A 23,054-nucleotide genomic window follows, 5' to 3' on the forward strand; every position below is an offset into this window, starting at 1 on the left:
TTAAGAAATATGGTCTCACGCCTAGAAACAAAAGAAAGAAAGCAATAAGTATAAACGATTATTGTTTAAAGAATTTGAATAATTATTTAAATAAAACAAACTTACTCAACGAACAAAAAAATAAGTTTAGGTGATCACATCTCGAGTTGATTACCGAAAATAAAATGATGGATGACACTACGACCAATCCTTGACGTTTGACAGACCCAAACACTGCGCGTGCGACAGAACGCAAGAAGAAATTTTGTTGCCAGACATAATTAATTTCAATAAAAAATAAGTATAAGAAATTTTCTTTTTTTTTAAATAAATAATGGCCATGAAGGCAAAGCTTAGGACTTCTTTTAAAGAAAATCACAAACAACACAAAAACTCCCCTGCGACACCTAACAGTGTTACAGTATGATACATTTGAAGTCATTTCTACTGACAAAAATTAGGTACTTAACTGATTTTAAAGTTTATGGACTGATAAACATAACTTCAATTGCAACATGGGATACAATTTTTTTAAATTAAACAAATTTGATTATTATCATTTTACGTTTAAACAATAAAACATTTGTTTTACCTACTTCGTATAGTGTTTTTATTAAATCTTTCATTCTCGGTTTTAACAAGTTAAAATATTAATTAATATAAATAAAACTACCTAACTAACTACTGTATCAAATTTAATATAATATTATAAGACAAATCCACTTATCTTTATATAAGTCAAGGAGTTTTATTTATTATTACTAATATTAAAATTTTTAAAGATTTAATGGTCATTACTATATAATCCTAATATTCATATTTTAATATTTGATAATATCATTTTATATCCTTTCCTATATGGAGAAAGAAGCCTCATAGTCATCAGATTTCAAATTTAGATGGGACCACGTGACAAGCACCAGTTTTTAATTCATAAAGAATCATTCAAATGGGTAGACACAGTAAAGTTATGAGATAACACTCGTTAAAATTACAGTCAATTTTTTTTTTTTTTTTTTTTACACAATACACACACGGTCGTCTGTTCCTAAAGTAAGCAACTTAATGCTTGTGTTATAAGGTAACAGCCGACTGGTATATAGCTACATATTTTTTTTTTTTCGATAAACATACTTATAAATAATACATATATAAATATATAAATAAATATTTATATTACACCCAGACTCGGGGTGGGAATCGAACCCACAACCCTCGGAGCAGAAAGCAGGGTCACTACAAACTGCGCCAACGGGCTAGTCTAGTGAAATTGAGAACCTTCTTTTCAGAAGTCGGTTAAAAAGAGTTGATAATACTTTTATCCTTTTTCCTTTGCACTCAGGACTTGTTTCACTTCAATTATGGGATATTTCTATTTCCTACCTGTGAGTCTAATAATTGTAGCTTTTTTTTAACTGAGGTGAAAGAGGCCTTGCCTCATTAGAGCATAGATCATAACCCATTTTACTTTCTGCTGTTAAAGTCAATTCGTAGCTTGTGCTGGATAAATTTTATCAACAACAGGTGAAACCGGCCCTTAATGTGTATTAAATTAACCAATTTCAAAATTGTTACTAAATAAAGTAGGTAAATATCGATACAAATAAATAAAATTTTAGTGTCTGTTTGTTATATTAAAACAACTGCTTTTAACTAAAGGTGTATATGGATGTTTAAACATTACATATACTAAAATAACATCTTTTTACAATTTTTGTCTGTCTGTTTGTTCCGACTAATCTCTGAATCGTCCGAGCTGATTTTGACGGGACTTTCACTGGCAGATAGCTTATATAGTAAGAAGTAATCGAGGTTTCTTTTATTACAAATTTATTTAAGTATTTTAGAAATAACTCTACGAACTTAATATTAACTTTTTTGTTAAATTCCACGTGGACGACGTGTCATTAAGATACTGAACGTAGTCTTCTATACTAATATTATAAAGAGGAAAGATTTGATTGTTTGTTTTTTTAGATTGAATAGGTTCCGAAGTGACTAAACCGATTTGAAAAATTATTTTATTGTTAGGAAGCTACACTATCCGCGGGTGACATAGACTATATAACATTTAAAAAAAAATTAGGGATCCTTACTAAATTTTCAACAATGTAACCCAAGGTGTAAAAAAATTACCGAAATTATTCGTTACATCGCGTGCGCTGCGAAAACTATAAAATAATGTACTACAAGTTTTTAGAAGATATCATTATTTACAAAAAATGTCACGACAGCATTAATTATTTCTAACTATTATAGTTATGGCTAAGTGTTCTTTTATTTTTTAATTTTATTGAAATTCTAGAAAATGTTAGAAAATGCCCTTTTATTTGTATCTTGGCATTAATCCTTATCAAAATAAATTTCTTCATATTCTGACTGCTTCAATACCTTTATATAACTTTTGAATTATTTAATTCGGACATTCCATTCGAAAGATATTACGAGTTTAAAAATCGTAAGTATTAGAAAAAAGTTCATCAAAAATTTCGATCCAGCGGGTATATCGTTCCATAGCTTAATTGGCTAGAGTGCCGACACGGTCAGTCGGAGACGCGGTTTTGAACCCCGCTGGAGCGGTTAATTTTTGATATGATATTCAAAAAAATTTTAGAATTCCTAATGTGGGGTAACACAAATATAAAATTGTAGATATTAAGAGCATTTCAACTCATGCGCGTCGCGACCAATCATTATTTTGTCGGTTTTTTTTTGCCGAACATAAAGGAGCGCGCCGGGCGCGCAGAACACATGGAGCGCCAATGTGGACGGGTTGTGTGTGTGAGTGTGTCTACTGCGGAATGCGCGCGAACTATGGAAGAAAACACAGCTATGTGTTCTCAACAGGCTGTTATGTTCTCCGGGCGCATGCCGGAGACAGATTCGTGCGCGCCCTGCGTCCACACTTATGAAATGTTCTTCTCATTGCATGCTACATTTCGCAGATCTGTACCCGCCTTTGACGTGCAGTAATTTTAAATACTAATAACTTCTTTTTATAATTTTTTACGTAAGCAGCTTGATGATTAATAAAAAAAATTGTTACACTTTACATTATCTCACTTTGAAAACTGTCGAAATTAAGTATACTAAGACACCAATAAGTCGAAAAGTCATTACCGGCAATACCTCAATGTATAAGAGGCACGCACGCATAGACAAAAGTTCCGTGCGTCCGCGCAATCCCGGGTAAAAAAATAGTGAGGGCTGTTCAACAAGAGAGCGCGAAGGTACGGAATAATGAGAAGAAAATAGTGGGCAGCAGTTCATTTGAAGTCTTTTATTGTTTTATGTTTATTTTGGATACATAGCTGTTTCTACGCGTTGGTAATGATATAAGGAATTATAATAATTATGAATTTGCTTATTTTTTTTAATAGTCAACAGTTAAAATAAGGTGGACGCGAACTACTACACCGAATTTATAAAACTTCCAATTTGCGTCCGCAATGGACGCAAACTATACCTAAAGGGATTAACAATAAAACTAAATCGCGTCCATTTCTTAAATTAATTCTATAAGTTTAATAATAAAACTAATAACTACAAGTTTAATACCTATTCTACTTTTAATGAAATAAGTAATTTCTTTCTTATTTTTTTCTGTTTAAGATGAGTTCTCTGCAGATAAGGAAGAAAAAGGAAAAAAGAAGATACACAGAAGAAGATTTAAGGGAAGCGTTGCATGAAATTCAAAAGAAGAAATCGGAAGAAGAAACCTATGCAAAAAATATGCTATTCCGATATTGGACAAAATCAGTGGGTGCAAACCAAGAGGGTTCCAAGCTTATCTACACAAATAAATAAAATTGGAGTGTCTGTTTGTAATATTAAAGTAACAGCTTTTTACTAAATGCATATTGATTATACACAGTATATCTACCAAAAAAATAACATTTTTTAGAATTTTTGTCTGTCTGTCTGTCTGTTTACTCCGGATAATCACTGAAACAACTGGACTGATTTTGACGGGACTTTCACTGGCAGATAGCTAATGTAATATGGAGTAACTTATGCTACTTTTATTTTAGAAATTTATTTATTTTGTAAGTCTACGAACAGAACAATATTTTTATTTAAATTCCACGCGGATAAAGTCGCGGGCACAGCTGGTATCAAAATAAAACCAAATAACGAAAAATAAAACATAACGGTATTATTAATATTTAATGCGAATGGAGATATGTGTCCATTTTGTTTCCATAATTATTATTAATCCAGGCTGATCTTTGTGGTGCTGTGTGTTTACGGCATCAAAGAATATAACCCACTCTCTTCCCGTGGGTGTCGTAAGACGCGACTAAGGGATAACACAGTTCCACTACTACCTCGGAACTTAAAAAGCCGACCGATGGCGGGATAACCACCCAACTGCTGGCTTTGAAATACACAGGCCGAAGACGGGCAGCAGCGTCTTCGGTGCGATAAAGCCAGCCCTGCGGTCACCAACCCGCCTGCCCAGCGTGGTGACTATGGGCAAAACAAGGGAGTGAACTTGTGGAGGCCTATGTCCAGTAGTGGACTGCGAAAGGCTGCTGTGATTGTGATTGCAGGCTGATCTTTAGCTTACTTACATTCCTTTAAAATTCACAGAACAGATTATTGTTGAATTTTAAAGGTGGAATTACTATTTACTTACTACATAGGTTCCTAATTTGTTTTTAAATTTGAGTTCTATCAATGTTTAGAAGAATAAATAGGTGTTTTATTTTCTTTATAGTGATTTATTAATGTTAATATCTTGATTTTTAAATAACTATACTTCTTCAATAAATAAATTATTAAAATCCAATTTATCTTTACATTATCATAAAAATATCACCTCTTTGTTCCTTTTCTAAGCTAGTGGACGCGAAGTGGTCCAGTGGGTGGACGCAAACTGGGTAAATGACCTAATTCTAAAGTTTGTCTTTAAAAAAAAAATAACAAGATGTTTCGAACAAAACTGAAAATTAATCTTTAAGTAGACTATATAATGAACACAGTAAATAAATTTTTCATACACATTAATGCTGGGACATTTTTATCTTCTTCTTCAAACTTGCCAACTGCACTAAGTGGACGCGAACAGGCGAAATGACCCTATAATATCCTAACCCCCGGGGAACCATTGGATCTGTGTAATGATATAGATATAATATTTTATGGTATTGTAGTTCATTGTAATATTACGTAACAATAAGTTGAGTTTTCTATAATTTCCCATTCAAGCAGCAATATAGAGAATAAGAGTCCATATATATTTGTCATCTAAGGTTTCGTAATAAAATATGCCGTAGAGCACACAACTAGAAACTTTTAGAAATGGTCGTTTGAAAAGACATAACAAGCAGTTAAACCGATTTCCAAGTAAATATTCAACAAAAAAAGTAATAGACCTAAACAATTGATTTAAAAAGTTTTTGTTACAAAGGTATTGAATGCTGTTGTTTGTAACATTTTACAACAAATTTTAGTCAAAATGCAATGTTCTTAAATTGTATGTTCTTCCATTTTAATGGATTTCAAAAAAGAAAGGTTCACGTAGAGAGATGATGAATAAATTTCTTCAACACAAGAAGTAACCAAGTCAAGCATTTAGTCAGACATGTTGTTAAATGTGTTAATCAGATGGGAAACACAGACCGATAACAGAGCGTTAATAACAAGGTGCATACATAAAACGAAGTTGGTACCGCCGCCAGCCACAGTGACCCGAAGTGGTCTTCTCAATAACGTGGAAGCAATCCGAATACACTTCACTTCTCATAGCACGCATTTAACACACGCACCAACACAAATAGTTGTCACTGCACTATTTCACTGATTTGGGTTTTTCCCCCACTGCAATCCAAACAAAACACTGCAATCCGTTACGAGTAGGTCGCAGATACACTGGTTTGGCGGCGGCGGCGGCATCCATATTTTGTGCGTAGACTAATGACGGACATGCTTACACTATATTATTAATAAAACCTTTAACATAATTCCACAAAATTGCAAGCTAAAGCGAGTTTTCTCCGTATATTATAACATATTCAGATTAATAAGTAGTTTACATCAATGCCACAAATACATTGAGCGACAAAAACCGTCAAAAGGAACGTCGCAGCAGAATAATGTGCCATCTGCTAATATCACTAAATGTTTGTTGTTATAATCTCTCATAATTAAAATATTCAAAAATAAAATATTAGTTTATATGTAATTAAACTGTTTTGTAGGTTTGAATAGTGTAAAAATGTTCTTCTAAGTTTCATAACGAATTTTATGTTACAAATCAGTCAATACAGTTAATTTATCGTTTCTATAGGGAATTCGACAGCCAGTTTTCGGGATCCCGGAATCACGGTTCATATTTCGGTATTCAAATCGTAGGATTACAGTTGTAAAGTTCCATAAGTTTCGAAATACAACAATTTTCTATAAATAACTTTTTAACCTATCGGAATTATATGTTAATACCCGTACATAGGAAAACCAAACGCGCGCCTTTTTCGTTTTTAATTTCTAAACGAGACGTAAAATAAAGAAGCCGGTTAGGTGATCAGACATTGGAATCATTGTTATTTTTACGTTCTTTTTTTTTGCAATATAAAAAAATTGATACCCTGATAGTATTTATTAGTTCACTAGCTGACCCGGCGAACTTCGTATCGCCTAACACAAACTTTATTGTATTATATTAAAGTTCAAATTGACCTTTAAGTATTATCACAAATCTTTTGTATGGGAGTATAGAAAAGTGTTGTTTTTAGACTTTTTCAGGAAATTTAATTTTTTTTTTTTTTAGAATTTTTCTCTCCGTAAGAACCATCCTCGTACTTCAAGGAATATTTTAAAAAAAGAATTAGCGAAATCGGTCCAACCGTTCTCGAGTTTTGCGCTTAGCAACACATTCAGCGACTCATTTTTATATTATAGATTATAATAATTTTTGTTTTTTTTTTTTTTTTTTTTGTAATAGCTGATAATATCTACGTTTTATATTTCTATGTTTAAATATAAAAACTAAAAAGAACGTAACTAGACTTACTTAAGTGAAATTAAGTGCTGAGGTTAAGTGATTATTTGTAGTCCAAAATACTATGTAAAATAATTAGTATTTACCAGTATGCAATTATGATAAGTTAATAACGCTATAGACGTGTTTTAGCTCTTTTTTGTAAAATCCTAAAATCCCGGCATCTGGGGATTGGATAAATGCCGGGATCAAATTCCCTATCGATATAACTTAAAACAAACCCTGTCTGATTTATATTTCAAATTTCGAACCCATGATTCTAAGCCAATGAAAAGACATATACATAATTTCGTGTTATTAAAACGGCTTACTAAATTTTATTAAAAAAAAACCGAGATGACACTAGCCAAAATTATAACATTCCTACATAATAACAGAACGAAAATATACTAAAAATATTTTTTTTTTTTTGTGGACATTAAATTTTATTGTTTTATGAATTACATAAAATAATTGTTTAATAGTTTTTTTGACTAATATAACATAATAATGGCCTATTAAGTATAAGTAATGTTGAAGTTTTTGTTTTCTTTTTGAAGATTTAAGAACTTGTCAACGCCGTCCATAAGTAGATGATATTAAATAGATACTTTGCACCTACGCATGAATAGTTAGTGTACATTTACAGACATAATTTTGTTGATTATTCTTATAAAAAAAAAAAATATGTCGCGAGATAACGATACAAGATTATTGGTACCTTATCGTAGTTTATCTAAAGTACTTACGAGTCTTATAACCATAAAAAGCTCAGTAAATAAAAGAGCTCTCTGGCATGATTTTGAATAACATATAAATTTTCATTCTTTCTTCGACTTCTTTTAGTTTCAAAATTAAATTGAGTTACTCAAAATTGAAATTATACTTCACAAAATTTCTTTTTAGCATAAACACGGTCAGTTGTGGAGATTAGAGCAGTTGTCATAAATTTTTCGTCATATGTATGCGTGTGTTTTCTGTGTCAACTAGATTTTTGTTTTTTCTGTTTCTATAAACTTACCAAATTGTAATAATCCCTATTCAAAATTATTTAAATTCTGACAGGTATTCAAGACGGTTTAAGAACATTGTGTAGTTAAATTTAAATTATTTTGACATCATAAGCTCAGACATGATTAAAATATAACATGATACTAACAGATGGCCATTTTTAGCAAAAGAAATTAATACTTACGAGAGGTGATAACGCGAAGTGGAGACTGGAGCGGGTGTGGAATTCACGGAGGATGAAGAACCTGAGTAGCCCGAGCCAGCTGGCGACGATCCGGCAGATGGCGCGCCCGCAGAAGATGGTATGGCGGCTGGCTCGTAATACTCAGTAGTAAGAGTTCGTTCGTCCAAAACGTGTTCCACGTTGTGAGCTTTCGATGCAGACTTGATGTCCATAAAGGCAACAGTGGCACAAACACCGCTATTAGCACTCCCGTTCGTAGTCGCACTTGGGCTCTCCATTCGTCCCAGTAACTTAACATTCTGGACTCGGCCATAGCTGTAAGAGACAATAAGGGTTACAGTTTGACATGGAAAACAAATACTCGTACATAACAATTTTCTTCTTGTAATGCCATATAGAACATTATAAAAGATATTCATGTTTTTCAAATGATTACAATATCACTTTTATAGTAAAATTTATTACAGGGATTTTTTACAAGGACAGTTATATAACTTTTGGAGATTACTCCTAAGAAATGACATGTGTAATAACACTGACGACGCTGAGTAATTCTGGAGATGACTCGGTGAGTCGCTTTACAGCACTTTTAGTTGTTTATGAAAGATAATGGATTTAGGGTTCTTTGGTAAGTCAAAAAAGAACCGGGAAATCAAATTACAATGCCGGTTCTTTCTGAAATTTTATTTTAATTGCACAATTCATAATAAAACAAACTAAAGATACAAACTGGGTATCCATGTGATGAGATTATTAGTATTCTGAAGAGAAGGCTGCTATGGTAACAGCATGACGGTACAACTATGTCAACGAACTCTTCAGAAATTTTACCAATAGATAACAATCTTATTTTTCCCATTGTACATACTGCTCCAGATTTTGAGCAGGATACGTCCTGCTGAGCCCTACTTTAGTCAAGTTTATGCCAGACCCGATCAAAGACCTTCCAGATATAAATGCCGAGTGCCACAACTTCTCTTTACCTTTTTAATAGCAATTGCTCAACGACGTCAATCATAATTAAAACCTACGGTATTAAATCAACTTTAATCGAAACTGAGAAAAAATACATTATTATCAAAATCTATTTAGGAGCTTACGCTTTCAGAAACATGACCAAGAATGAAAATCCACCGAGTGTCCGCATCAGAGTAATAGTTTAAATTCGATGCAGAGAGGAAACTACCATTTTGCATTGCTTTGGGTGCCTTCTGGTTAAAGCAATGTTCGTAAAGGAGAGGTTACTTTCTATTGCTGTTCCAAGCCACCAAAGGCACAGATTCCACTTGATAAGCCTATGGTAGCACGACATATCTACATATATACGTATTAAAAATTTATTCCAGCAGTTCACTTCTTGAAAAATGTAGAGGTAACATTACTTCTCTTTTGACCGCCTTCAAAAATTGAGGAGGTACTCAATTCGATTGTATTTTTTATGTAAGTTACCTCAGAACTTTTTACTAGGTGTACCGATTTTAATTATTCTTCTTTAAATCGAAAGCTCATGCTTGTCTTATGGTCCCATTTAAATTGATCGAGATCTGATGACTCCTTTTTGACTAAACATTGATAACGCGTATTTACATGACTGTTTTTTTCGTCAACTCCGGTGTATTACTTGTCGATGTAATTGAAATCGACTTTTTTTCGTTTGCGAGGAAACACAATTATTAGAATCTCTTCTTCAGGATAATACCCCAGTTAACTTGTAACCAGTGCCGCTGCCGCAAAAAGGTGGACAAGTTTTTTTTACAAGGTTACTTTAAATTCAAAGGTAAGTACTTAGAATGTTTGGTTATCTTGAATATACTCTGCAGGCCAAAAGTTTAAGACCACACTTAAACAACATAATTATCTCTCAATTGTAACGAAATCCCCTGAGATAAATAAAATAAATGTACACCTGCATATTCTATTGTTAATGTAGAATATCTAAATAAATTATTCTTTTATTTAATTTCAAGTTATTAGACAATAAACTTGTATTGTTTTCAAACACCGACAAACGCTGCGTTAGAGCCAGATGGTAGAGTCGTAACAATATTTTTATGATATGCTAATAAATGATTGCTTTGCTATTGTTTCTCATTAGACAATAATTAGGATTGTTTAGATTCTAAAAACACGTTTCCAACTTATTATTATCTGAGATTACATGGGTTTGTTCACAAACAATCTCAATTAGTCTAAAATTGTGGTTTCTACAGTGAAGACGTCTAAAAATGGGAAAAACACGCGAAATTAGCAGTGAAGTGCGTTCTGCCATCGTTGTTTTACATAATGAAGGCAAATCCGAACGTGAGATTGCTTTACAATTGAAGTTATCGAAGACTTGTGTTCATAACACAATAACTCGATACAAGGAGACAGGCAGTTTTCAAGATCGTCCACGCTCGGGAAGGCCGAGAGCTACCACGTGAAGTGAAGATCATTTCATTGTTGTTACCAGCAAGCGAAATAGACGCTTAACAGCACCAGAAATCCGCGTTGAAGTAAACAAAACTCGAGTTAAACCTATATCATTGACTACAGTAAAACGGCGACTGAGAGATGCGAAGTTGTATGGTCGCGTCGCCGTTCGAAAACCTCTGCTAAGTCCACAAAATAAAAAAAAAAAAACGGATGCAATGGGCCCTTGCCCATCGAGATTGGACTGAAGAAGATTTTAAAAAAGTTCTTTGGACCGATGAATCCAAGTTTGTGCTATTCGGTTAAAAACGAAGAATTTACGTTCGACGCAGTGGCCAAGAAAAGATGATGCCAGACTGTGTAGTCCCAACAATGAAGCATGGTGGTGGCTCAATTATAGTCTGGGGTTGCTTTTCTAGCCAAGGAACTGGCGATTTGATAAAAATTGACGGAATCATGAAAAAGGAACAGTACAAAAAAAATCAGAATAAAATGCCGTTCCTTCGGGGTTGAGATTAATTGGAGATGGATTCGTTTTCCAACAGGACAATGATCCTAAGCATAGCTCAAAATTATGCAGAGGATATTTGGAGGCGAAAGAGGCACAAGGCCTGTTAAAAAACATGGTTTGGCCTCCTCAGAGCCCGGATCTCAATCCCATTGAGCTTTTGTGGGAAGAGCTTGATCGGAACGTCCGTAATTGTGGTCCATCCTCGGGAGAAGAAATGTGGAATGCTTTGTGCTAAAGTTGGAGCAATATATCACAAGAAACAATTAACAAATTGATTGCCCGTATGCCGAGACTTGTGAAAAAAGTCATAGAGTGTAAAGGAGGATTTTTTGATGACAAATCAGTTTAGCTAACTATAGCCATTTTTAGCATGGACTCTTTAATATTTCTTTACGCTTTTCAACTATATTGATTGTCAAAAAGTGTTTTATTGGATAATTTAACAGTTTAATAAACATTTAATATTTTATCGGAGTTTAATTTAATTTTCGTACTTTAATTAAGGTGGTCTTAAACTTTTGGCCTGCAGTGTATATAATCATATCTATCTCGGTACATTGTGCGTCTGTTTTCTTTTTCGAATGTGTGTAACACCTATAATTAAGGCAAAACTTTTAAAAGTAAGTAAGTCTTGTTGGTGGTGTTAATGTTAAATAAATAAATAAAAATAATATTGTGTCAATATTGACTAGTCCGTTGGCGCAGCTTGTTGGCGTGTTGCTTTCTGCTCCAGGGGTTGTGGGTTCGATTCCCACCACGAGTCTGGGTGTAATAAATATATTCATTTATATATTTATTTACATGTATGTTTATCGAAAAAATATATGTAGCCATACCAGTCGGCTATTACCTATAACACAAGCATTCAGTTGCTAGCTTTAGGAAGATGACCGTTTGTGTATGTTTTTAAATATTTAGTACCTGGGTGACCGAGCTTGGTTCAGTATTTTTAGTAAATCGTGTTTTTTAGAAATCGTTTAAATACGAATTACATATTTATAAAATATTAGTAACATTTTTTTTACCCTCAATAATAAAAAATATAAATAAATATAAAAAATAAAATAATTAAAAAATAATAATGATAAAATATGAATATTTTTCGATTTTACCGCCATAATAATAAAAAAATAAGAACTGGTTATTTAAATAAAAAATAACAAGTGCAATTAGAAAAAAAAAGAAAAAATAATAATCGATCGAGGATTTGAACTGTCTTTTCGGTCGATCGCGACCAGCCGATTTCCCACCTAAGCTATTACAACTTTTCTGACATTTGCAAAATTTACCTTCGTATTCTAACGATATTTTTTCATTGTTTTAAAACTGGGATAAAACTAAATTTTCTAAAAATGAATCCTAGCTACATTTATTTATCTCCCCCGAAATCCCCTGCATACTAAATTTCATGAAAATCGTTGGAGCCGTTTCCGAGATTTAGATTATATATATAATCTAAATCTCGATATATATATATATATATATATATATATATATATATATATATATATATATATATATATATATATATATATATATACACATATATCCACAAGAATTGCTCGTTTAATAGCGTAAGATTTGTTTATAATATACGACTCGAGTCGATTCAGTTGCACGCGAGTGTTTGTTGCCTCTTTGCTCTTATTGCTTGAGACAAGAGAATAGTTTGTTAAATATTACGCATGGACAAATTATGATGTCAAAATGGTCATTTTTAATGGTTTTCATACACTTGAATAACGCATAGTTAAACTCCTCCGAAACGGCTTGACCGATTCTCACGAAATTTTGTGTGCATGGGTGGATTTTCAAAATAGCAAATTGTGAGTGTGATTCCACTTTTTGACTCAAAATAGAACCTCCATTATGTAAAAATGGCTTTAGATAATTCTTTTTTACATTTAGTTATAACTTGCAAGTAACAAAATAATAAAATAATTATGCTAAAATGTAAAAAAACTTGAAATATTGTCCCAAAAATCATTTACCTCTCCGATATGTTTAACTATGTTCGTTAATGAAATAAATAAAACTCAGTAGTTTGCCCGAATTTCGTTTGATTTTATTCTATAAGTAATAAATAAAGTCTAAACTGAATAATCATTACCTTTCTTAAACAAAAATTTTCCTCTATCATTATTATTTAACAATTTAAAATTTTGTTAGAAGAATTTCATCATTACCATGCTCGATTTTTGTTTATAAAATTTTGTTCTACAAATTAACTAGATGAAAGGTTTTGAATACATTCCGAAGGGCTTCCCCCGTGCTGCCCCTCAGTCGACATCAAGATCTGTACGAGTCTTGACGTGTCAGTAGTGAAATTACGCTTTTACGTGATTTTATATTAGTTTGTCAAGCAATCTCGTCATTAAACGCGTGAATATATTTATGGTAAGTAATTTTTCTTTATTTAAACGATAATTTGCATAGATTAAACAAAAGGGGACTGTCCACTTTGTATGGGGGTTTCGGCCCCGAGTGGACAGTCACTGAGAATAATAATTATATATTAAGTCAGTAGTACTAACACGTAGAAATTAGAAAAATGATATAGTTTTGTGTCCAGGTGTTTCATTTTTTATTTTTTTGTGGATAATTACAAAGGTTCTGAAATAAAAAAATCATTGTTTTTGTTATTTTTGTTTTACTAATTGGATTCGTACGTTAACAGAATGTTATCTAAAAACTAGGCAGGTAGATTTATAAAATCTTAGAACCTTTTCCAGCCCAAAAACCAAATAATTTTCATGACATGGGCACAACAACCTACTACTGTCCGTCGACCAACCATACACTTGCAATAATATTTTTTTATGTCCTCTCTGCCTGACCTTATATTGTTTACATATAAAATTAATTCGAAATATATTTTCCTACTTATGTGCCTTCTGTGTATTTTACGTCGCAGTAGTGATGAATTCTCGGTTGACGGAAAACCTTTCAGTAGGTTGTTATATCACTATTAATATGAATATGGAAGTCAAATGAATGTATGAGGCAAGTCTGAAGTTTCGGGTTGCTATAATAAATAATATTTTCAATAAACAAATAAATCGATTAAATCGATAATCGAATTTAATATAGGTAATTAATTCCTTGCTTTTTATTTAGTCAATAACAATGTTTCTAAATGTCATTTCTGTGCTGTGTGGCTACGGCACTAAAGAATTTAGCCACACCCTCTCTTGCCGTGGGTGTCGTAAGAGGCGACTAAGGGATAACAAGGTTCCACAACCACCTTGGGACTTAAGAAGCCGACCGATGGCGGGATAGCCATCCAACTGCTGGCTTTGAAATACACAGGCCGAAGACGGGCAGCAGCGTCTTCGGTGCGACAAAGTCAGTACTGCGGTCACCAACCCGCCTGCCCAGCGTGGTGACTATGGGCAAAACACATAAGTTCACGTTATTTTTGGCGTAAACTTGTGGAGGCCTATGTCCAGCAGTGGACTGTATAGGCTGTAATATGTTTCTAAAATAGTTTATTTTTCACCAAAGTTAAATGTTTTTTACTAAATACACTTTTATAGATAACTTTTTTTCTTATTAATTCGATTTAACAATACTTTTAATCGATATTAACAAATAATTGATTTAAAAATATTTTAAAATCGATTGTTCGTTAATAATTATTGTTTGTTTAAGAATGGCAACGTGGTGTAATCAAATCACTAACCGAGAATAAACTTCTAGTTAGTATATAATTAATGAATTAAAGTACTTATTAAATAAACTTTTCATCAGTTTATATTGATACAACTGAAAATCCCGAATAATCATGATTTAATATATGAAAATTTTTGGTATATTTGTTTTTTTTGTATGAATTCTGTTCACGCTGGGCCGAAAATTCACAGTTCCCTTTATATTAAATAATGAACAAAGTAATTATATAGGTTCTTCCCGCAATTTTGCAAGTTACGTCATGTTTCGTTTTGTTTTGTCATATATCGTAACATCATTCATCCTGTAATTCTAAATGAGGTGAATGATTTCTTTTGAGGAAAATGTCATTTCTGTTGAATTTAATGATGCATAGTAGAGGTTAATGGTTAAGATGCAAAAAATTGAGTATATATTCAGAGCAATATATTTAATTTCTCATTGATTTTGAACATAATGTAATAGACCGTTAATACGGTAGTACTTCGAAACTTTATGAAACGTCGTACATAACATGCAGTCGGAGACATGCACAAAGAGAGAATGATTTGACTTATCCTTCAATTTCATGCCTCCGACTGCATATTATCTACGACGTTGCATAAAAGTTTCGAAGGACTACCGTATATATATATTATAAATGTACAGCACAAAATGTTTGATATTGTTTCTATTTATTTCGCTGACTTTGTGTGCATATTGAATTTTTATCTTGTTCCAGCTTTTTCAGTTGATTTTCTATTAGTTGTTCTTCACGCAGGCGGGTTTTTTGTTTATTTTTAATTATTATTTTATTTATGTCTTTTTAGTCAGACAAATTACGTAATCGGTTCAATTCATTAAAACAGTTTACATCATGTGGTTGATTAAGTAATTTTTTAGGGTCAAGAGAACTGATAGCAAGCCCGGAGAAAGATCTCACTCTGCTCAAAGCAACGTAAGCCTGACCTTTAGCAAATAGGTGACTGCTTAAGTCAACAACTATTAGTTTTAGTATAATGAAATTATTATTAAAATTATTTGTTTGTATTTGGTATTACGTATTTGTTATTGATTTTATTAATGTAATTGTAAGTTGGTGTGACATTTATTAATTTTTATTTGTAATTTTAATTGTATGTTTCTTTTAACCATTGTATTTTATTAGAAAGGCTACACCCCGAATTTGATCGTCGCCTAGGAGGCGAGTTTGGCATGGCATAGGCGTGGGAAAGAGCAAAGTCCACATTTTTTAAACTTTAATATTGTATTTCTTTATTAGTATTACGGTAATAATAATCATGATATACCTTTTTAAAATTCTTGTATTGTGCCCTTCAATTTGATACCCATATTGTAGTATTCGAGAAAAAATTTGTTTTTTTCATTAACTACAATGGCTTCGCGCAGCCGCCATGTTTGTTTGTTTTTTTAATGTCACCTATCTAAGAACACTTGGGCAGCTAAGACGAACCTAACGATACCTCAATTATGTAAATCCGTTCAGTGGTTCTGGAAATATGAGGTAGTAAAGAATATTACATACAAACATACATACATACAAGATACGCGCGAAAAACATAACCCTTCCTTGGCAGTCGGGTAAAAAGGGATAAAGAAGAAACAAGTATTTACAGTGAAGGACCCGATAACTACACAACCATTAATAGCAATACGAGAATTAGAAACATTGATTAATCCCTTTTTATCACATGTTAATAACATTGAAGCACAATATACTACCATGAAGAACCTAAAACTAAACTTAACGATATCAGAGGCACTTATACACGTAGACTTTTCTGAAAATTATGCCCTTAAGTACGCTGACGAAGTCCAGTCATTTCATTTTGGAGGGAGCAGGCAACAAGTTGCTTTGCATACCTCAGTTATTTATAGTCATGATTTTTCTATAGGAGCTATTCGACCAATATCGGTGTGTACCATTAGTAGTTGTGTTCGTCACGATGCGGCAACTATTTGGGCTCATTTAATCCCACTGATGTATGTTACACTTCTTGTCAGACTCACCAATATCACAGTACCGAAACAAATTCATGTTTTATATAATATCACAGATTAATTAATTATTTAATTGCATTTCCAGAATTTCGTGAAATTACACAGAGGCGGGACATGGAGGGTGCCCCTGATGGGGTGAGAGCCGTCCTGAAGAGAACTGCTGATAGAATGGTTAGTTACGAAAGAGATATTGGCGATTTTGATTCATTTTGTGAAGTATTGAAAGAAAACGTGGAAAATATCATTATCAAAATAGTAAAGGAAGATTCTATAAAGAAAAAAGAAACCCTACTTCCAAAAAATCTTAAGCCTTTAATGCCGAGTTGCACGAAATAAAATTAAAATTTAAGTAGAGATTAAACTAATTTAATCACAAGAATTTCATACGATTCTTGCGATTAAATTAGTTTAATCACTACTTAAATTTTAATTTCTTTTCGTGCAACTCGGCGTTAGAGGCACACTTTCCGTCCACCAGGTTCTTTGGAATGCGTGTTCTGCTAAACTTACTTTAAGGAAACAAAGTTGTTTCTTATGTGATATTGATGAGCATTGCGTTCACGGCAAACACCTTGGGTTTTATGAAATTATAGGTGGTAGTAATATTAATCATAATTATAATGATTCTGAAAACGTAACAATGTTAGCCGCAACTGCGCGTAGAAGCGTGAACGAAAACCGACTTGTTAACGTATTAAGAGTGTATGCTACCTCAAATTACAGAATTTTTAAGTTTGAAATTTATGTATAGTAAAGTTCAGGACATAAACTATCTTTCATGTTTCGAAAACACGATTCCATAAAATTTTCTCGATACAAAAAATCGCAAATTTACCTCTATTTTTGTATTAAAACCTTAATATCTCAGTAAATATAGAGGTTATGGACTTGAGATTAAGCATGGTAATTGAAATAAGTATGAAGAACATTTTATATGTTGCGTTTTTAAAAAAATAACTATTGATAATGTTTGTGGGGAGAAAATACATATAATTCGCGCGATGAACAATCATGCGCTTTCAATTCTCATGTGTATTTAGTACGGATGAAATCTGAATTCGAGCTGAGGTACTGTAGCCCCTTAACAGATATAACTTTTAACAATGACCTAAATTAATTATTTTGTTAATTTTGTGATTGATTTATTTTTTAGAGACTGGTTGTTCAAACAAATCAAAGATTCTTATTTATTTACAATAATTAGTAATAAGATCAAGCTGATTATTTTGTAATAAGAGTATTTCGTAGAGGCTGGATATTTATTGTTACAGAAATCAAAATTGTTTGTTGATTTATAATTAGTAATCTGAGTTTAGATAAGATCGATTATTTTGTGATCAGAATGATTATTTTGTGTTTGGATTATTTTGTTGTGTTGTTTAGTTGTTTTTAGTTCGATTAAATCAAAATTTTTTGTTATTTATATTTTAAATTTAGCAATTCGTATGTTATTTTCTCAAAACCAAGAAATTTTGTTATATTTTTTCTTAAATAAAAAGCTGATTGTAATAAGAATGTTTTATTTACATCATTAACTGTAACCGCTTATCATTTACTTCAACGGGTTATATCATTCATCTCTAACACAATATCATTCACTTCAATACAGTATTTCTATTTTATGGTTTTTTCTCTTAAATGTTGTGTTTAAAACGTAGTTTAAATATACAAGTGCCTTAGTTTTACGATCAACATCGTTATTTTGTTGTTATTTTTTAGTTTAATAAGTAAATAAAAAAATCATCCAAAAACAGTCATAATAAATCATAAAATGAAAATCCACCCGCATATTGGGTAGGTCTGAAAATCGAACATCTATTTTTTTTACCCCTAAGTTATTAGGGGGGATAAACGGGGTTATAAGCATATATAGCAAAACAATGTTTGCGGGGTCAGCTAGTAACTATATAATGTTAATAATTATTTAATTTACAAAAACAAAAGCAATAGTACATTTTTTTGGTGTTGTTGAGGCCGGTAGAGTAAGCATATATCTATAAAATGATATTATATGATTTATGTGGTGTAATTGTGAGTTTTTTTTTCTATATAGGGAGGCAAACATCTTATCCTTAGCATAGGTATATTATATGATGCAGTGTAGCTTAAAATTAGAGCAGCATTTACTCGTGAAACAATTTATGTTTTATTGAATATTTTTATTGTATTGTCTGCTGGCAACCATTATTTAAATAAATAAATAAGGTAACTTTCTGTATGTTCCGCTTCCACTCCTAAATCAGCCGAACAGATTTTTTTTATTAAATTTGGTGCAATGATAAAGTAGACCTGGAAAGGACATAATTATGCTATCTTTTAGCGTGAAAAAAAAGGCCTGAAGGTGGACTACTAACGACTGATGAAATACACAAAACGTAGCGGGTAGAAGCTAGTATAACGAAATTGAAAAAAAAATTACAAGGCACTCGTATACTAAATTGTGGAACTGTTTCTATTTCAGCTAAACTATTACTTGAAGAGGAAGTGTTAAAGATCAGATAAATATATATTTATAACATATTTGTAGTAATAACGAAAAACACAATCGCGAATTATCTTATCCAAACCCCTAAATGTACCTTATATGAGGCCGAAGTGCGATATACAGCGATTACACATCTTTCATACTTACTCGTGTTTCTTCGTATGCAAACATATAAACTTGACAAACACGTTATCAAATTTTCTAACGAACAACGCTTATTAATATTTTGATTAATAAATATGCCCATAATTCAACCATAAGTATAAAAATAAAAATATATGTTTAATTTTATAAAGAACGAAGCCATTATATACAACAATTGGTGCCACGCAGTAGAATTCTACACATATATTTTCGTTTAAATAAATACATACAAAATTTGAACAATACATATAAATACAATATTAATGAATACAATTATAAAGCAAAAGAGACAACATAATTGATTTGAACATGTCTAACCGGGCGCCCTCGCTCAACGCCACCGTGCCGCAGCGGACGGCGCGCGTCGTCATGACGCGGCGAAACTACAAAAAATGCGCCGTTGCCGCTTTGAACGTGGTATCGAACAACAAGCGCTGTTGCCACTTCGTCAGACTTGCTTTACTACATATTTCATTATATTTCTTCTTTATAGCTCGTCATTCGTCGTTTGTCTCTGGACGAAGTTTTTATCTCTGTTTGTCGCAATCTAAATATATAAACATGATTCAGTAATCACTGAAACGCACTTAATTTTACTATTTTGGCTAAATCTTTAAATAGTAATGTATCTCTAGATCTATCTATATCTATGCTTATATATCACGGAGTGTAAACGTTTATAATAGACGTAAAAGTTTAATCATAAGAACCAACCTCCATTACTTTTCGCTTATATACTGTTATATTGTAGGCACTATAATGTTGTTAATCGATAATAAAACATCGTATATACATCCTATAAAGTTATAATTAAAAAATTACAAACTACAACTTAGTTACTTTATTCAGTAAGTTATCAAGAACAGTACATAATAATAATAATAAACTCTTCACACTCAATCATAATTGATTATACAGAAATAGTACGTTATACGGATAGATAACGAGAAACTTAACAGCGACACAGTGATTAAATCGGTCGATGTCTAGTGCGACGTTGCCAAGTTTACTCTTACAACATGGCCGCGCCCGCTGTGCCCGTTTCCGTGTGAAACCAACTTGCTGCGTCTGTGTATAAAGGCAAAGGCACTGGTAGTGGTGCGACGATGATAGCACGAAGCGAACCGAATAGCAGGATGCAAGGGTATGGGGGTGGGGGGAAGGCAGATACCGGCTTGATGACGTCAGTCTACTTTCTGAATAACTACTTCACTTTGTTATGCTGACTACATACAACCTGGTTGAGTATGTATACATATTTTCCTTTATTTATTAGACACAATATGTTACTTATTTGAAATATTTTAGTGGAAAATTTTTACTGTTACGACAAATAAACTTGTATTATATTTATTACGAAAATCTCGAAGAAATATTATGTATCTATGTATCTATTATAATTACAAATTCAAGGTGAATGTAACAAACTAATAAAAATGATAAGTACCGCTTACACTTTTTAAACAGTTTGCAATGAATCATTAGTGCACCGTTCATTCGCATGCTAAAGTAAAACGGACGAGTTACCGTTACAATGATCTCGACAAGTGAATATACGAATATGGCATACAAAATTGTACTTCTCTATAGACATACACAACCTTCTATGGGACGTATTACTTTTAATACTGTCATTACGAAGAAGTTATTGTTAATTATTTTCAGTCCAAGATTTATAGTAGTAAAACATCTTTATGCAGGCTTGACTTGGGGAGTAAGCTGGTGAATGCGTGACGAGTGTTACGAAAAGTGTGGTCGAGCGAAGCGAACGGAGCGAGAGAGAGAGAGAGGTACGAGCACACGTTTTCTGTCTCTCTTCCTCTCATAGCCAGTTACGTTTCGTATATCTAAGACACAATGCAGGTCTGTTGCTAAAGAAGTTTTACTTCAGTCGTGTTGTCTAAAGAACACTAGTTTTTTTGGCTATGATGTACATTACAGGTAGATTTTCCGGGGGGGTGAAAAACCTACACTGTTGTGCCCTATCTCAATGATATAAATATACACTCGATAGAATATCGACTTTATAGCAAATGGAAGTAATTGGAGATTAACACGCTCTAGAGGACACTGCTAAGGCCAGAGAATGGCTATTTGATCAGTTGTGACAAAATTGCAAGAAACTAGTAACCTAAGCCGGGTTGCAAGCTTTGCCAAGTTACGTCCTAACAATTTTAAAACTTGCTTCTACAATATACAGTAACATTAATAATTATTATTGATAATAATAAAGTTAGTCTTACAGCATCTGGTAAAAAAGAAAATCCGTGTCTTTTTCTACAAGTCATTCCTCATATTATTTTTAAACTACTTCTAAAATAAAAATAAACCAAACGAATAAGTTAAAATACAACAATATTTTACATACATTAAGTTTACTTTTTAAAGTCCCTAGAGTGAGAGTTAAAACAAAAAATTTTAGTCATATTCTACAACTATATCGAGTTTTACTTTAGACATAAACCCTTTTTTATGATAAAGAAAGAAATACATACTTCCATATAAGATGTTTGAGTATAGAAATTTTTTTGATAACTGAGCTAGTGGTCAGTGTTTATTTAATTTTAATTTTAAAAATAAACAGGCCCTTTACGTTAATACTATTAAAATTCTTATATATCGCTGTCCTTGGGCAATAAAGCGGTAATATCAAAAATCAAATTTTACAGGAGAAATAAAAGAAGCTAATTTGTTTATAGTGCAGTGTACAGTGATCCAAAACAGACGTTCAATATGTCAAATGAAAGCTATTTTTTTACCAATTTAAGCTTTTAAAAATAATTTTTTAAAAACAAATCGTATAATTTTTTAATGAAATAATTAAAAAAATGTATAATACAATTCATAGATGATACTATTTTAATTGCAAGATCATTAACAATTACTGTAAAGATGTTCACCGGTTTTTTGTGTTATTAGATTATACTCAGAGAAGCCAAAAATTAAATAACATTAAAAAGGGTGTAACCGGCGTATATCGCTTTATTGCCCGGGGCCAGCGATATATGTAACAATAAATTTAAAAAGGTTAAGAGGATTAGTACAAACATATGAATAAATAAAAATTAATCTAGTTTTTTTCAATAAGGTTAAAAGATAAAAGTTAAAAGACTCCAACAGTTATATCTCGCTGTTCATTTATTATAATAAATAGAGTTTACTGACCTCTTACAAAAGCAGGAGTATCTTTAAGTGTTTCAACTTTCACCAAAACAATAGGACCTTATAACAAAGTAATTTTTTTAGAATTGACACTGACTTTAAAATGAAGCCTAAAATAACTTTGGTTTACAAAATATGAAAATTATGCAAAATTGGATTCCAGAATTTTAAGCAGATTTTTGTTTTGCTCGGTTGGAGTCCATATTTAAACACTCATTGGAATAAAATATTTTTGAAGTTATACATAGTTCTTTTGGCGCGTTAGGGAAAAATTATAAGAGTTAGCTTTTACGGTGCGCGCGCAAACCGTTACGAAAAATAACTGACACCCTGAAGTTAGCTAGTCAACGAAGAAGAAGTTAGCAGCGTGAAGTTAGCTGGCCATTGAACTATAACTTCTTACGTGCGTACATAGACACACTTTTTTTACATTTTAGTATATACAGCCATACTCTAAATGCATTTGTTACAAGGCTTTACGATACATGTATTAAAATTTTAAAAGTAAGGATTG

General features: G+C 32.2%; 1 protein-coding gene across 1 annotated transcript in view; it reads right to left on the reverse strand.

Moving 5' to 3' along the window:
• Nucleotides 1-6,920: 6,920 nt before the first annotated feature.
• The window catches only part of LOC123660469 (msx2-interacting protein-like), a 28,468-nt gene continuing 12,334 nt past the window's right edge, over nt 6,921-23,054 (reverse strand). The window contains exon 2 of the mRNA XM_045595542.1: nt 6,921-8,471. Coding sequence (XP_045451498.1) covers nt 8,153-8,471 — 319 coding nt within the window. The 3' untranslated portion in view covers nt 6,921-8,152. The remainder of the gene's footprint in view (nt 8,472-23,054) is intronic.

The sequence above is a fragment of the Melitaea cinxia genome, chromosome 15 (genome assembly GCF_905220565.1).
Source record: "Melitaea cinxia chromosome 15, ilMelCinx1.1, whole genome shotgun sequence".
Lineage (NCBI taxonomy): Eukaryota > Metazoa > Arthropoda > Insecta > Lepidoptera > Nymphalidae > Melitaea > Melitaea cinxia.